This window comes from Sus scrofa, chromosome 6 (genome assembly GCF_000003025.6).
Source record: "Sus scrofa isolate TJ Tabasco breed Duroc chromosome 6, Sscrofa11.1, whole genome shotgun sequence".
Lineage (NCBI taxonomy): Eukaryota > Metazoa > Chordata > Mammalia > Artiodactyla > Suidae > Sus > Sus scrofa.
Window position 1 is genome coordinate 41971508 of NC_010448.4, and position 15456 is coordinate 41986963.

Here is a 15456-nt window from a genome sequence, read left to right on the forward strand (position 1 = left end):
ATGCTGGGATCTCTCCAGACCTAAGAAGCCCAGAAGACACCTCTGGGGAGGTGAGGGACAAGGGGCAGAAGAGCTGGAAGGAAGCACCCAGGCAGAAGGAAGAGCCAGGCAGGTTGGTGCGTGACAGGCCAGGGGACGGAGAGATGGCCAGCATCCCAGTGCTGAGTGAGAGAAGGGGCCAGTGACACAAGCTGAGGCCAGAACCAAAGGCCAGGCCAGAGCAGGTTGGGCCTGACACATATGTGGAAGGGGTCGGGTTTTATTCCAGGGCAACGGGGAACCACCAGAAGATTTTCCCCAGCTCTTGGCAAAATCAAGCTTGGTACCCACTGCCCATCCTCAGGGCTCCCGCCAGCAGGCCAAGCCCTGCCCAACAACTCCAGCGCCACTGGGGCCCGCCCCCACCCCCAAGCCCCACAGCCTTGAGTCCAAAAGTGCCCTTCACCACCACTTAGGGCTCAGGGAACTCTAGAGCCCTAAGTCCGTCTGGGGGGTCCTCTTGTGATATGCTTGGGAAGCAGAGCATCTTTTAAATCCCAACGCAGAGAAAGTCACGCCTGCTGCAGGCCCTCATTCAGGACCCAAATGCGACTTCCGGTTACATCCGTATCTATTAGGAATCCCACCCCAGGGTCTCTCTCCCCGAGCTCGCAGGCAGCTGGGACCCCACAGCTGGCTAGGACACACACGACACCCCATGGTTGGGCAGTGCTCCCATGCGTTCCTGGCTGGCTGTCATCCATTCATCCACTTACTCATTCTACACACATCCTGTATCGAATATCTGCTTGCAACAGGCCCTGTGCCTGGTATGGGGACAGTAATGACCAGCAAAGTGCCCCTGACCATGTAAACGGTCTATTGCTGCAAAACAAATGACCACCAACAGAGCCGAGTAAATTCATTTGTGTCCTTTTTTTAGATTCCACATATAAGTGATATCATAAGATGTTTGTCTTTCACTGCCGAATTTCACTTGGTATGACAATTTCTAGGTCCATCCATGTTGCTGCAAATGGTGTTAATTCATGCTTTTGTATGGCTGAGCAATATTCCATTGTGTATAGGTATCACATCTTCTCGAACTTATTTGCAGAACGGAAGCAGACTCATAGAGTTTGAAACACTTAGGGTTTACCAACAGGGACAGGGTGGGGGGAGGCAGGGACAGACTGGGGATGGGGAATTAGCGTGTGTCCACTAAGGTATATGGAATGACAGGCCAACGGGGACCTGCTGTATGGCACAGAGACTCCTACCCAATGTTCTATAGTCATCTACGTGGAAAAAGAAACTGAAAGGGAAGGGACGTGTGTACATGTATAATTAAATCACTCTTTTTGTACAGCAGAAATGATCACAATCTAATAAATCAACTATATGTCAATAAAACGTTTAAAAATAAAAATAAATGTTTAAACAGCAGAGCAGAATAAAGCAATGCCCATTTATGATCTCACCGTTTCTGTGGGAAAGAGGCATGGCTCAGCTCTGTCCTCTGCTCAGAGATTCAACAGCCACGATCAAGGTGTTGCCAGGTCTGTGATCTCCCTGGAGTCTGGCATCCTCTCCCAGGCTTGCTGGGTGTTGGCAGAACCTAGTTCCTTGCAGTTGTGGGACGGAGGCCCTCAGCAACCAGAGGCCACCACGGATCTCTGCCACATGGCCTCCTCCACATGACACCAGTTTGGTTCCTGGAGACTGACAGGAGAGCATTTCTGACTTCCTGTCAAGTATCTGACTTCCAGACCCGCTTTTCAATGGATCCCCTGATGAGGTCAGGCCCACCGAGGTGAACTCAAAGTCAACTGATGTGGGTCCTTAAGCGTGGCATCCCTTCCCCTTTGCCACGCCCCACATCCTCATCACAAATCTCACCCACACCTAAGGGTAGGGGGTGATGCAGGGCGTGCACACCAGGGAACAGGAACCTCGATCTCCTACCACACTGCTCTGTGGCATGTCCAGTCCAGCCAAGAGGGTGAGCCTCGGTGTGCGATTAGAGAGGTGGTGAGCAGGGAAGGCGACTACAGGAGGGCCTGGGTGAGTGCCGTGCCCGCCGCCGCCTGCTCCAGGAGTGCCGCGCAGCCTCTCTCTGCTCACACACGCGCCTCACACATTCTATGACAACTGGCAGTGGCTTATTCATCATTTCAGACTGCAAGTTTCTGTTTTCTCAGACACCCACTTTAATACCCTGACATTTCTGTGGAGCCGTAACATTCTGTCAATTGTTTACATCTCCTTCTCGCACGGATCGCCTTTTCTGTTGAATTCTTGGCCCTTTCCAATCCTGGGGTGCGATGCTTGCCAAGAGGTTCAGAGGCACTCTCCTCACTGTCCACCCCACTGGGTTTCTAATAACGTGTGCCCCCTCCCCCAGGTCAATCATCCCCCAAGTCACTCGCAGCCTGGGCTCCCATCTCAGGACAGACGCTGCCTAAGAGAAGACAGCTCACCTACGAACAAAGTCCTTCTCTGCCCATTGCAAGAGGCCTCTTTCCAGATCCTGCAGGTGGACAAAATTGTCCCCATGCTTTTTACCTGTCTTTCCACCTGCCCCACGTCTGTCCCATCAGGAGGATGTGCTGTCCATGCTCTGGCCGCCCCCCTGGGCCACCAGGCTGGACCACCACCACTATGACCTCTCCCCAGCCACACAAGCACTCGCTAACCTGGGTTCCCACTTGCTGCCTTTCCATCACCAGCCTCTTCTCCACATTGCGACAGGAGTGGTCTTCTGAAAACCAGGGGCATCACACTGCCCTTCGGAAACCCCTTTAGGGAACTCTCACTGTACGAAGGATGCAAAGCAACTTCCCTCTGTGGTCCACAAGGCTGGGCCAGACTTATCACTGCTTACCTCCTGCACCCTTCTCAAGCCTTCCCACATCCCAGCTTCTGGCCTCACAGGTTTTCTTTCAGCTTTTCTGGTTCTTTCCACAGCAGGGTATACAGGCATGTGCTGTTCTCTCCCACCTATGGATAAAAGGTTAAATCTTACAATTAAATGGTGTTGTGGGGGTTCCCATTGTGGTTCAGCAGGGAAGGGACCCGACACTGTCTCTGTGAGAATGTGGGTTCCATCCCTGGCCTCACTCAGTTGGGTTAAGGACCCAGTGTAGCAGTAAGCTGCAGCACAGGTCACAGATGTGTCTTGGATCCAGTGTTGCTGTGTCTGTGGCACAGGTCCCAACTGTAACTCCAATTCGACCCCTGGCCCAAAATGTTCCATATGCCATGGGTACAGCCATAAAAAGAAAAAAAAAAAGTGGTGTTGTGATAAACAGACAACTGTTTGGAAATAAAGAGCAACATGCAGCCTGTATGGCTCCTACCTACCCTGCAAGGCTGGACTTAAACACCAATTTCTCAACTAGAACTCCCCCAACAACATCAGCCAAAACAGGCTCCCTCTGCCATTCTCCACTATGTTTGCTTGTTTGCTTCATAACACCCGTTATAGTTTTCAATTATTTTATTCATTTTCTCATTTACTTTTTTTCAGAATGCAAATTCCAGCAGGGCAGGCTGCTGTTCACCATGGCTTTCCTGGTAACCATGTCGCCTGGCACACAGTACAAGCTCAAAGAACCTTGTATCAGATGAAAAGAATGAATGGTTGAATGAATGAATGCGAGCTTACTCTGTGGTGTGAAAAACATAAGTCAACTGTACCACCTGAAACGTAAGAGGGCAGAAGGGAAGATCTGATGACACTTTATAGTGGAAGCCATTCTAAAGGTTCCATAATTAGAACAGCAGCATTTCCAATGAAAAGGGGATACAAAACAAATCAATGGAATAGAATAGAAGGTCCGCTGAGTTAGCAAACATATCCCTCAGATATTCCAACAGTTGCTTTTCAAAACAGCAGGAAAAGAAAAGAGTATTCAAAAGTTGGTCCGGGAGTTCCTGTCATGGCTCAGTGGAAACGAAGCTGACTACTATGCATGAGGATGCAGGTTCGATCCCTGGTCTTGGTCAGTGGGTTAAGGATCCAGCATTGCTGTGAGCTGTGGTGTAGGTGGCAGACTCAGCTTAGATCCTGTGTTGCTATGGCCAGTGGCTACAGCTCTGATTCGACCCCTAGCCTCGGAACCTCTGTATGCCTCAGGTGTGGCCCTAAAAAGACAAAAAAAAAAAAAAAAAAGTTGGTCTGGAACAACTAGCTAACAATAAGAAGAAAACAATAAGCAGAGTCCAACTTTATTACAAGGAAATAAATGAATTTGGAGCATAGTCCTTTCATTTGAAGGGAAAGTTAAACCATCATATTACAGAATAGTTTCTGTTCATTAGAATATAATCTTGGAATGAAATATGACACACTAAAGAAAACACTGATATATTCGACCATGTAAAAATGAAAAAGCCAAACGTGAAAACAATTACTTCCAGCCACAAAGGAGAAAACAAGGAACAAGACTTCTAGCCATAAAGGAGAAAAAAGATCCACAACTGTTCTCCCTATGAAACAACTAAAAACCAGACAAAACTGTCAAAACCCAAAACTTTCAGGACTTCAGAAATGGAGGAAAGGCAAACAATAAATTGGAAGTGCTTATTCATGAACAACTGGTAGAACTTTGAATAAGAACAGTGGGGGTCAATGGATCTCTCCCTATGGCTGCCCTCATCTGCCTCTTCAGCTCAGTTAGCACCGAGGTTTTGTCACAGCAAAGTTGGCTGTGAAAAATATCATTTTCATTGCCAAAGGGGGTTGACCTGTCTTGAAGTGGAGGACAAATCTGTACCCAATGGTGCTGTCAGTAAAAACTAAAAAAAATCAGAAGAAAATTAATGGGGGGAAACCCACAGCAGTGTTAGTGTGAAGTCGTAGTGCCACTTGGGTGAGTGGTGGAATAGCCAGAAATATAATGGCAAGATCCCCAAAGAGCTAAATAAGTTATCCACACACCCTTGGCTGCCTGGAGAACCTCTGGCATGTGCAGGTAAGAGGCAAGAGAGCCTGGAAGAAACTAAAACTAAACCCTGAGGCAAAGCTGCCTCAACTCTTCAGAAGTAACTCTTAGGAAATCAGACTGAAAAAAACAAAAATAAGAATTTAAAAAACTAAGCAGACATATCAACAGCCACACACCCTTCGAAGACAGATTCTACAGACTGAGCACAGGCAAGTTATTAAAGAAAAAAACCCTCAGGGGGACAACCACAAACCCATAGTTGCTAAGATACATTTTTTCTAATGTCCGGGTTTCAACAAAAAATCGCAAGACATGGAAAAAAACAGAAAAGCATGACCTATACTTAGGGATAAAAAGGATCAGTATAAGCTGATGCTGAGTGGGCCCAGATGTGGTTTTGGACTTAACAGACAGAGACTTCAAAGCAGCTATTATAATAAAATTGTTCAAAGAATTAAAACACTATGTTTAAAGAATTAAAGGGAAAAAAAAACTCTTGCTTCACAATATATACAAATATTAACTCAAAATGGGCCAGCAACATAAAAATAAGAGCTAACACTCTTAGAATAAAACACAGGGGCAAAGCTTAATAATCTTGGACTTGGCAATAAATTCTCAGATAGGACACCAAAGCATGAGCAAGAAAAGAAAATATAAATAAATTGCATTTTATCAAAATTAAAAACTTTCATGCATCAAAAGAGAGTGTTAAAGTAAAAAACAAAAAAAACCCTCCAAAATGGGAGAAAATATTTTCAAACCATATATATAATAATATTCTACAAAAACAATAACCACAACAAAAAACAATTGAGTTCCCGTTATGGCTCAGTGGTTAGTGGGTCCGACTGGGAACCATGAGGTTGTGATTTGATCCCTGGCCTCGCTCAGTGCCTTATGGATCCAGTGTTGCTGTGAGCTGTGGTGTAGGTCACAGATGTGGCTCGATCCCACATTGCTGTGGCTGTGGCATAGGCCGGCAGCTACAGCTCCGATTAGACCCCTAGCCTGGGAACCTCTATATGCTGTGAGAGCAGCCCTAGAAAAGACAAAAAATTAAAATAAAATAAAACAACATTCTATCATTCAGAATATATAAAGAACCCCTCACAACACAACAATAAAAAGATGAACACCCAATTTAAAAATGGGCAAAGTACTTAAATAGATCTTTCCCAAAGAAGATACACAAATAGCCACGTGTATGAAAAGATGCTCAACAAAACTGGTCCTTAGGGAAATGCAAATCAAAACCACAATGAGGTAACACTTCACATTTCACATGGAAAATAGTAAGAAGTGGATAGGATATGGAGAAACTGGAAACTTCGAATGCTGGTGGGAATGTAATAATGAGCAGCAACTGTGGGAAACAGTTTTGTGAGTCTTCAAAAAGCTAAATATAGAATTAGCATATGACCCAGCATTTTCCACTCTTAGGGATATGCTCCAAAGAATTGAAAATGGGTCTGCAGGAGTTCCTGTTGTGGCGCGGTGGAAACGAATCCAACTAGGAACCATGAGGCTGCAGGTCCAATCCCTGGCCTTGCTCAGTGGGTTAAGGATCCAGTGTCGCTGTGAGCTGTGGTGTAAGTTGCAGATGCAGCTCGGATCCCGCATTGCTGTGGCTCTGGCATAGGCTGGCAGCTGTAGCTCCAATTGGACCCCTAGCCTGGGAACCTCCATAGGCCACAGGAGAGGCCCTGAAAAGCAAAAAAAAAGAAAAAAGAAAGAAAGAAAGAAAAGGAAAATGGGTCTGCAAACAAAAACATGTATACGCATGGTCATAGAAATTATATTCACAATAACAAAGAGAACTATCCCAAACTGTTCACCAATAGATGATTGGATAAATAAATTATGAAATATAGATGCAATGAAATATTATTCAGCAATAACAATGAAGTATTGATACATGCTATAATGTGGATGAACCTCAAAAATATTGTGTTTAGTGAAAGAAGCCAGACAGAAAATATTGTATGATTCTATTTATGTAAAATATCCAGAAAAGGTAAACTAATGGAGAAATAACACAGATTGGTTGGTGCTGGGGCAGGGGTAAAGGTGAATGGGAAACAACTCTTTAATGGGTATAAAGTTTCTTTCTGGATATGATGAAAATGTTCTAGAACAACACTGTGAGTTTACTAAAAAACACTGATTTTTACACTTCAAAATAGTTGGTTAATTTCTCATCAATAAAAAATTTTAAGAATTAAATGAAAATACAATGACAGTTATTCAAGTCAAGAACCAAAATAGAGAAATAAAAACTAAAAAAAAGACCTATGTGAAAAATGAAAATTCTGGAGTAAACAATACAATAATCAAAATGAATATTAAATAGATGAGCTCAATATCATACCTGAAAGGGCAGAATTAAAAAAAATCAGTAAACTTGGAATTCCCATTGTGGTGCAGTGGAAACGAATCCGACTAGGAACCATGAAGTTATGGGTTTGATCCCTGGCCTTGCTCAGTGGGTTAAGGATCTGGTGTTGCTGTGAGCCATGGGGTAGGTCACAGACACGGCTCAGATCTGGCATTGCTGTGGCTGTGGTATACGCCAGCAGGTGTAGCTCCAGTTAGACCCCTGGCCTGGGAACCTCCATGTGCCACAGGTGCCACCCTAAAAAAAGGCAAAAAAAAAAAAATCAGTAAACTTGAAGATAGAAAAGTAGAACCTACCCAACACAAAGAACAGAGAAAAAATTTTAATAAACAGAGACAAATATTTGTCGGAAACATCAAGTATGCCAACACACACATATGGTGAGATTTTCTGAAAAGAGAGTGCAAGATGCGGGAGGGGGGGAAGAGTATTCAAAGAAATAATAGCCAAAAGGTATCAAATTTGATGAGAAAGCATAATTTACTGATGCAAGAAGCTCAGACACAACATAGGATAAGTATATTGCACTTAGCCTATGAAAAACCAAAGACAAGCAAAAATTCTGGAAAGCGGCAAGGGTAAAATAACTCAGCATGTACAGAGGAGTAACCATATGATTAACAGCTGACTCTGTATCAAAAACAGTGAAGCCCAAACGACAGTGGAATGACATATTCAAAGCGCTAAAGAAAAAACGTAAAACTGTTAACCAAGAATTCTATAACCAGCAAAAAAAATTCTTTAAAAATGAAAGGAGAATACAGTCCTAGATAAACACTAAGAAAATTTATTGGTAGCTGACCTGCCTTATGAGAAATACGACAGGACATTCTTCAGGATGAAAGGATATGAGACCTGATAGTAACTCAATCCCACAGGAGGACATGCAGAGGCCAGAAATAGTAAATAGGTAGGTAAATATAGAATGTATATATAAAATATAGGTTTTATATATACAATATATAGAGAGAGTATATATAAAATATAGTTTTTTTCTTTTTTCTTATCTTAATTTCTTCCAAAAGCATAAGACTGAAGAGAGTAATTATAAAATTGCGTTATTGGGTTTAAAACACATATAATATATATGATAATAATATCATAAAGGAGGGAGAGGAAATGGAGCTATATGGAAGTGAAGTGGCTAAATTTTACTTGAATTACCTGAGTGTCAATATGAAACAGTGATACATCAATGTATTTCAAAGCCACAGAGCATAAAACCCACAGAACCCATTTAAACCCATAGAAAAAAATTACACTGTTTAAAAAAATAGGGAAATAAAAATGGCATACTAAAAATGCTTATTTAATACAAGAGAAGGCAGTAAAGAAGGAATAGAAAAAATTTTAAAGCTATGAGACATATTGAAAATTCATATCAAAAGGGTGGATATAAATCTAACGAAACCAATTATCAAATTAATGTGAAAGGACAAAACATTCTCAACAAAAGGCAGAGATTATCTGACTGGGTTGTGTTTTTTAAGTAAGATTCAATTATATTTTATCTACCAGAGCTCTAGACTCAAAGATACAAACAAATCAAAGTAAAAAGATGCAAAAATATACAACACACAAACATTAACAATAAGAAAGCCGAAATGGCTGCATTAGCATCATGTAAAATCACTTTTAAGATGAATTTTTTTATAGAGAAAAAGAAAGATTTCTTAATGATAAGAGGTTTAATATGTCAAGAAGATATATAAGTTATAAATAAATGTGAATCTAATAAGGGAGCCCCCAAATAAAAAAAGAAAAACCTGAAAGAACTGAAAGAAGAAATAGATGACTCAATAATTACAGTTGGAGATTTCAATAATTCATTCTAAATAATAGAGTAACTGGACAGGAAATCAGTAAAGATATAAACCACCTGAACAGCACTATCAACCCTACTGACCTGACATCAATTGTAGTTCTATATACCAGCAATAAACAATCCAAAAATAAAATTAAGAAAGCACTGCCATTCACAATAGTATCAAAGCAAATATTTGGGATTAGAGAAAACAGTACAAAATATCTGCACGGAAACTGTAAAACGACAACTACAAAACTTGTACACTGAAGGAGTTCCCGTCGTGGCTCAGCGGCGAACGAATCTGACTAGCATCCCATGAGGACGCAGGTTCAATCCCTGGCCTTGCTCGGTGGGTTAAGGATCTGGTGTTGCCGTGAGCTGTGGTGTAGGTTACCGACTCAGCTCAGATCCCACATGGCTCTGGCTGTGGCTGTGGCGTAGGCTGGCAGCTACAGCTCCAATTCAGCCCCTAGCCATGGGGGTGGCCCTAAAAAGACCAAAAAAAAAAAAAAAAAACTTGTACACTGGAAACAAGAAATCATAACATGGAACAACATGCATTGAAATTGGTATCATTATGTTAAAATGATAGAAGCCAGACACAAAGACTACATATTACATACAATTCAATTTACAAGAACTTTATAAAAAAATGCAAATCTATAATCATACAAACATAGCACGTCAGTGACAGTCTGGGAACTGATTGCAAAGAGTCATGAGGCAACATTTAGGGGACGGAAATGTTCTAAAACTGGATTGTGATCCTTACTACCCAACTCTTGTCCATTAACTAAACTTCATCGACTTGTACACTTACAATTGCTAGATGCTACAGCATATAAATTATACCCCAAGCTGTTAAAAAGTTAAAAATATTGTGACACGCTTCTGCTAAGGATGGGATAGATTATTTGATCTGCCCTCCCTCATGACAACTAGAGCAAAAGTAGATAACATTAAAAATTAAAAACAAGCAAAGGAAACACAAAGCTAACAAATCAATGAAGAATCACTAAGTCATGATCAACGGAAAATGGAAGCCCAGGGAGGCTTAGCATTTGGGGATGCTGGTTTTTTCTTTAACCTGAGAAAGAATATCAGTTTCAGAGGAGGTGACTAACCCATGCTTTTAGCAGCATCACAGAGAAATCGAGGATTGTTATCCAGGACTCAGAAAGGTAGGAAAGAGGAACCGGTTCTCCAAGATGCAGCACTGAAAAGTTTGCTTTCGAAATCAATGATACATCAAGAAAAAGAAATTAAAAACATGAGTTAGAAAGGAAATGAAAAGTTGTGGATTTAGAAAATCCAAAAGAATCTATCAATTAGTAAAAGGAATAAGTGAGGTTAGCAACCAAGCTAAATTCAAGTTCAGCACATAAAAAATATTTGCTTTTTGGAGTGCCCGCTACTGTGCAGTGGGTTAAGAATTCAACAACAGTAGCTCGGGTCACTGTGGAGGCATGAATTCAATTCTCAGCACAGCAGAGTGAGTTAAAGGACCTGGTGTTGCCCGCCTGGTGTAGGTCACAGCTGAGGCTCCTGGCCCATGAACCTCCATATGCCATGCGTGTGGCCATAAAAATAAAAATAATAATAATAATAATATTTGCTTTTTTATTTACCAGTCACAAACACAAAACAAAGAAACACCATTTACAACAAATGGCAATAAAAGTATGTATCAAATAGCCTGTAATAAACTTAACAGAAAGGTGAAGAGCACTACATCAAAAAATTACAATTCCTTATTAATAAAAATTTAAAAGAAAGGCTCTATCCCCTTCTTTTAATGGATTAAAAATGCAATTTCATAGAAATGTCAATTCCCTCCAAAATTATCCATCCATCATGACCCCAATAAAAATTCCAAAAGTTTTCTTTTTTTTTTTCCTAGAAGCTCGATAAACTGGTTGTATTAGTTTTCTGTTGCTATGAAACAAGTTACCATAAACTTAGACGCCTTAAGGCAGACACACTTGATAGCTCGCATTATCTGTGACTCAGGAATCCAGGCACAACTTAGCTGGGTCTGCTTGGAGTCTCAGAAGATTACAATGGAGGTGTTGGTCAGGCTGTGTTCTCATCTGGAGATCAGAGCTCTCTGCCAAGCTCACATGATTGCTGGTGGAATTTGGTCCCTGCTGCTGGAGGACTGAGGCCTCAGCTCCTAGAGGCTGCCTACAGTCTCTGCCATGTGGCCTTCTCCATAGTCACTCTATGTCCTAGACGCTTGCTTCTTCAAGGCCAGTAGGACAGTCTCTACTTGATGCTGGCTAGACTGGATATATATACATAGATAGACAGAGATACAGATATCTGATGGGAAGTCACCCATCATCACCTCTGCCATATTTTATCGACCAGAAGCAAACCACAGGTCTTGCCCACAGTCAAGGAAAGGGAGGTAGACAAAGATGTGAACAGCACAAGGCAGCCTCACAGGGGCCATCGCAGAATTCTGCCTATCATCCTAATCCTAAAATGCATTTGAAAATGTAAATAGGGAGTTCTTGTTGTGGCTCAGCAGGTTGAGAGCCCAACAGTGCCTCTGTGAGGATGCGGGTTCCATCCCTGGCCTCACGCGGTGGGTTAAGGATCCAGCATTGCTGCAAGCTGTAGCATAGATCACAGATGCAGCTCGGATCCAGTGTTGCCATGGCTGTGATACAGGCTTGCCGCTGCAGTTCCAATTCAACCCCTAGCCAGAAAACTTCAATATGCCACAGTGTAGCCTTAAAAAGAAAAGAAAAAAAAATTTTTTAAAGAAGATGCAAATAGCCAAGATAGTCTTGAAAAAGGAAAGAAAGAAGAACTTGCTCTATCAGATACCAAGATGTTATTATAAAGCTGCAGGAACCAAGACAGTACAGCACTGGTTCCAGGACAGATAAAATGATCAACAGAACAGGATAAAAAGCATAGACATACAAGCATGCATTTGGAAATATTTGCTTTATGGGAGTGAGGAAGAATGGTTCTTCAAAGTTATAAGGAAAAGGCAAACCAACAAGCAGATACATATTAGGGAAAAATATTGACCCCTACCTCACACAATACACAAAATCAATTCCTGGAGGATAATCAGTCTGGATGTACAAGGCAAACTAATAAAACTGCTGGAAAATAACACAGAAAAGAATCTTTATGACTCAAGGTAGATTTTGTTTCATTAAAACTAACAACTTCTGTTCATCAAAAGACACCAAGAGAAGAGTGGAAAAAAAAAAAAAAACACAAAAAAACAGGCCATAGGGTATTATCTGGGATACATAAAATTAACAAAGAACCCTTCAGCAAAACCATAGAGTGGTGAGAAAATACAGGGAAGCCAGAATAGACCAATAGCTGAAAGAGATGACAGGCACTTACAGAAAAGGATATCCACATGGCCAAGAAACACATGAAAAAACATTCAACCTCATTAATCACCTAGGAACTGTTAGTTATAACCACAGTGCACACACCTGAAGGGCTGAAATTAAAAAATTAACACCAGCAGGTGCTGGTGAAGAAGCAGAGCAATGGGAACGCTTAGACACCCTAAACCAAAGTTGAACTCACACCTGCCTTAGCACAAGTGTAGCCAAATACCCCAAAGAAATACACATGCAGTTGTACCAAGACACAAGAATATTCGTGACCGCATTATCCATGGCACCCCAAACTGGAAATTACCTAAATGCCCATGAACACAATGATGGAAATATACATCGTGATACAGCCCTAAAATGGAAATCTGCAGTGCAATGAAAAGCAAGGAACTAGACCTACAGGCAACAAACATAAAAGAACCCAGTACATGGTCTCACAACAAAGCTCAAAAAACCAACACTAAGCTAGAGTGGTTCAGGATACACACATAATGCATAAGTGGGAAACCATAAAGCAAAGCCAGGACTTGCATACCTTATAACTTAAGGTAGCGTTTTGCTTTGCTTTCCTTTGCTTTCCTTCACTTTCCTTTGCTTTGCTTTGAGGCTGCAGAAGACAGGGTCACAATTGGAAGGAGCAAAGAGAGGGCCACGGGCTTGGATGTGGTCACATGGGTGTTCGCGTGGGATTATCATGGAGCTACATGTTTCTGTTTTGTGCATTTTCTACCCGTGTGTTATATTTCACAATAAAAAGTTGTAAGAGCCTTAAATAAAAATTTGGAGTTCTCGTTGTGGCTCAGCAGGTTAAGAACCTGGCACAGTGCCCATGATGCAGGTTCAATCCCTGGCCTCAAGCAGTGGGTTCGGGAACCAGCATTGCCGCTAGCTGTGGCACAGGCTGCAGATGCAGTTGGGATCTGGCGTCACTGTGGCTGTGGTGTAGGCCAGCAGCTGCAGCTCCAATTCGACCCCTAGCCTGGAAACCTCCACGTGTCACAGGTGCAGCCCTAAAAAAAAAAGAAAAGAAATTATCGTATATATATGATAAAAACTGTATGTCTTCAATAATCAGTTTTCACAATCCAAATTGGCAAGCAATTGTCCAACAGAAAAAAAACAGGAACTTCAAAAACTAAAAGTGCAGGTGTTCAATAAATACTTTTTAATAGTCAATCTCAGAAATCAAAGAAAGTTAAATTATACAGTAGACATGTCCAACAATAAAGGAATTTCCATGCAATAGGCAGCTATTAACCATTTAAAATAATGTTTTAAATCATATTTTTGACACAAAATCATAGTCATGACATCGTAAGTGGATAATATAAATATAAATAATATTAAGCTATTTGAATATTGGGAGGGAAAGCTTTTGATATATTAAGTGAAAATTCCATGGTATAAAACTGAACATAAATTGTGATCCATTTTTAAAAAGAAATCTATATTTGGGGTATGTATTTATGTCTCCGCATAAGAAACAATGGGATGATATATTTTCAAAAGGTTGAGATCTCATCTCTGAGTGCTGAGATTAGAGATGATTTGAATTTGATCATTTTCTTTAGAGGTGTGTTCTAAATTTTTCACAAGGAGCGATGAATATGGAGGAAAAAAAGAATGCTGGGTTTTTAATGAAAGTCCAAGAAGCATAAAGCATCTGGAGAGTGAAGCTGTGGACATGGCGGGCAGGCAAGGTGCTCCTTATCCCCCACTCATTTAGCCCATGTTGACAGGGATGACTTTTTTGGGTAATAAATAAAATAGATCAACACCTAAACTATCTAAAATAAAATAAAATAGAGCAACACCTAAACTAGCTCACAGCGGTGAGATGTTTCTTTGTCCAAATCACGGTGCTCAGGTGAGCAATAAACACGAAAACTTGGATGGAGCCCACCAGCCCACGCAGCAGAAAGCCAGTCGGGAGCAAGTTTCCATGGATGAAAATGTGTGCCTGCCTGGGGTGGGATCCGCACACGCGGTAGCTAAAACTCCAGACCACTTAAAATAAACATGGAGGCTGAAAATAAGTAAAATCTCCAGGTATTTTGCGGTCGTCGTTACTTTTTAACCACTGGTGGGTGATTTTTTCTTTGAATTCTGTGTCACTGTGAGTGCCAGGACATGAACAGAGACTGCTGTCCAAGCCACAGAAGAGGTGCAGTGGAAATGAATCGGACTAGGAACCATGAAGTTGCAGGTTCGGTCCCTGCCCTCACTCAGTGGGTTAAGGATCCGGTGTTGCCGTAAGCTGTGGTTTAGGTCGCAGACACAGCTCAGATCCTGCGTTGCTGTGGCTGTGGTGTAGGCTGGCAGCTGTAGCTCTGATTCAACCCCAGCTTGGGAACTTCCACATGCCATGGGTGCGGCCCTAAAAAGACCAAAAATAAATAAATACATAAATACATAAATACATAAATAAATAAAATTGTGGGGTAATGAAATTAAGAAAAAAAGTGCAAGGACACAGCTCAAGTGGCCAACACATTAGCACACCTCCCAGGTGACAGCTGCACACACACACATACAACCGACCCTCTCAGGCAGGGTTAATAAGGGCCTTTGCTTAATTCCTTCTCTCCACAACGCTCTGTAATTATTACGCCCAAAGGTGAGTCAAGATTACAGCAACTCTTTCCGTCCCTCTTTCCTGACGGGCAGTATCAGCTGCACCCCCAGGATGCCTTACACACAGAAGCCAAGAACAGGAAGCCATGGTGGCTCAGAACAGAAGCCTTACACGGGAAGCCATAGTGGCTCAGTGAGTTAAGAACCCTACGATGTCTCTGGGAGGATGTGGGTTCAATCCCTGCCCTCACTCAGTGGGTTAAGGATCCAGGATTGCTGTGACTGTGGCATAGGTCGCAACTGCAGCTCCAATTGGACCCCTGGCAGGGGAACTTCCATATGCCGCAGATGCAGCCATAAAAAGAAAAAAAA

At 41.9% G+C, this 15456-nt stretch overlaps 1 protein-coding gene across 1 annotated transcript in view; it reads right to left on the minus strand.

Annotated features, from left to right (window-relative positions):
• LOC110261352 overlaps positions 1-15456 on the minus strand; it is a 422463-nt gene that overhangs the window by 119466 nt on the left and 287541 nt on the right. Inside the window, exon 5 of the mRNA XM_021097538.1 lies at positions 2864-2979. Within this exon, the coding sequence (XP_020953197.1) occupies positions 2864-2979 (116 nt within the window). The remainder of the gene's footprint in view (positions 1-2863; positions 2980-15456) is intronic.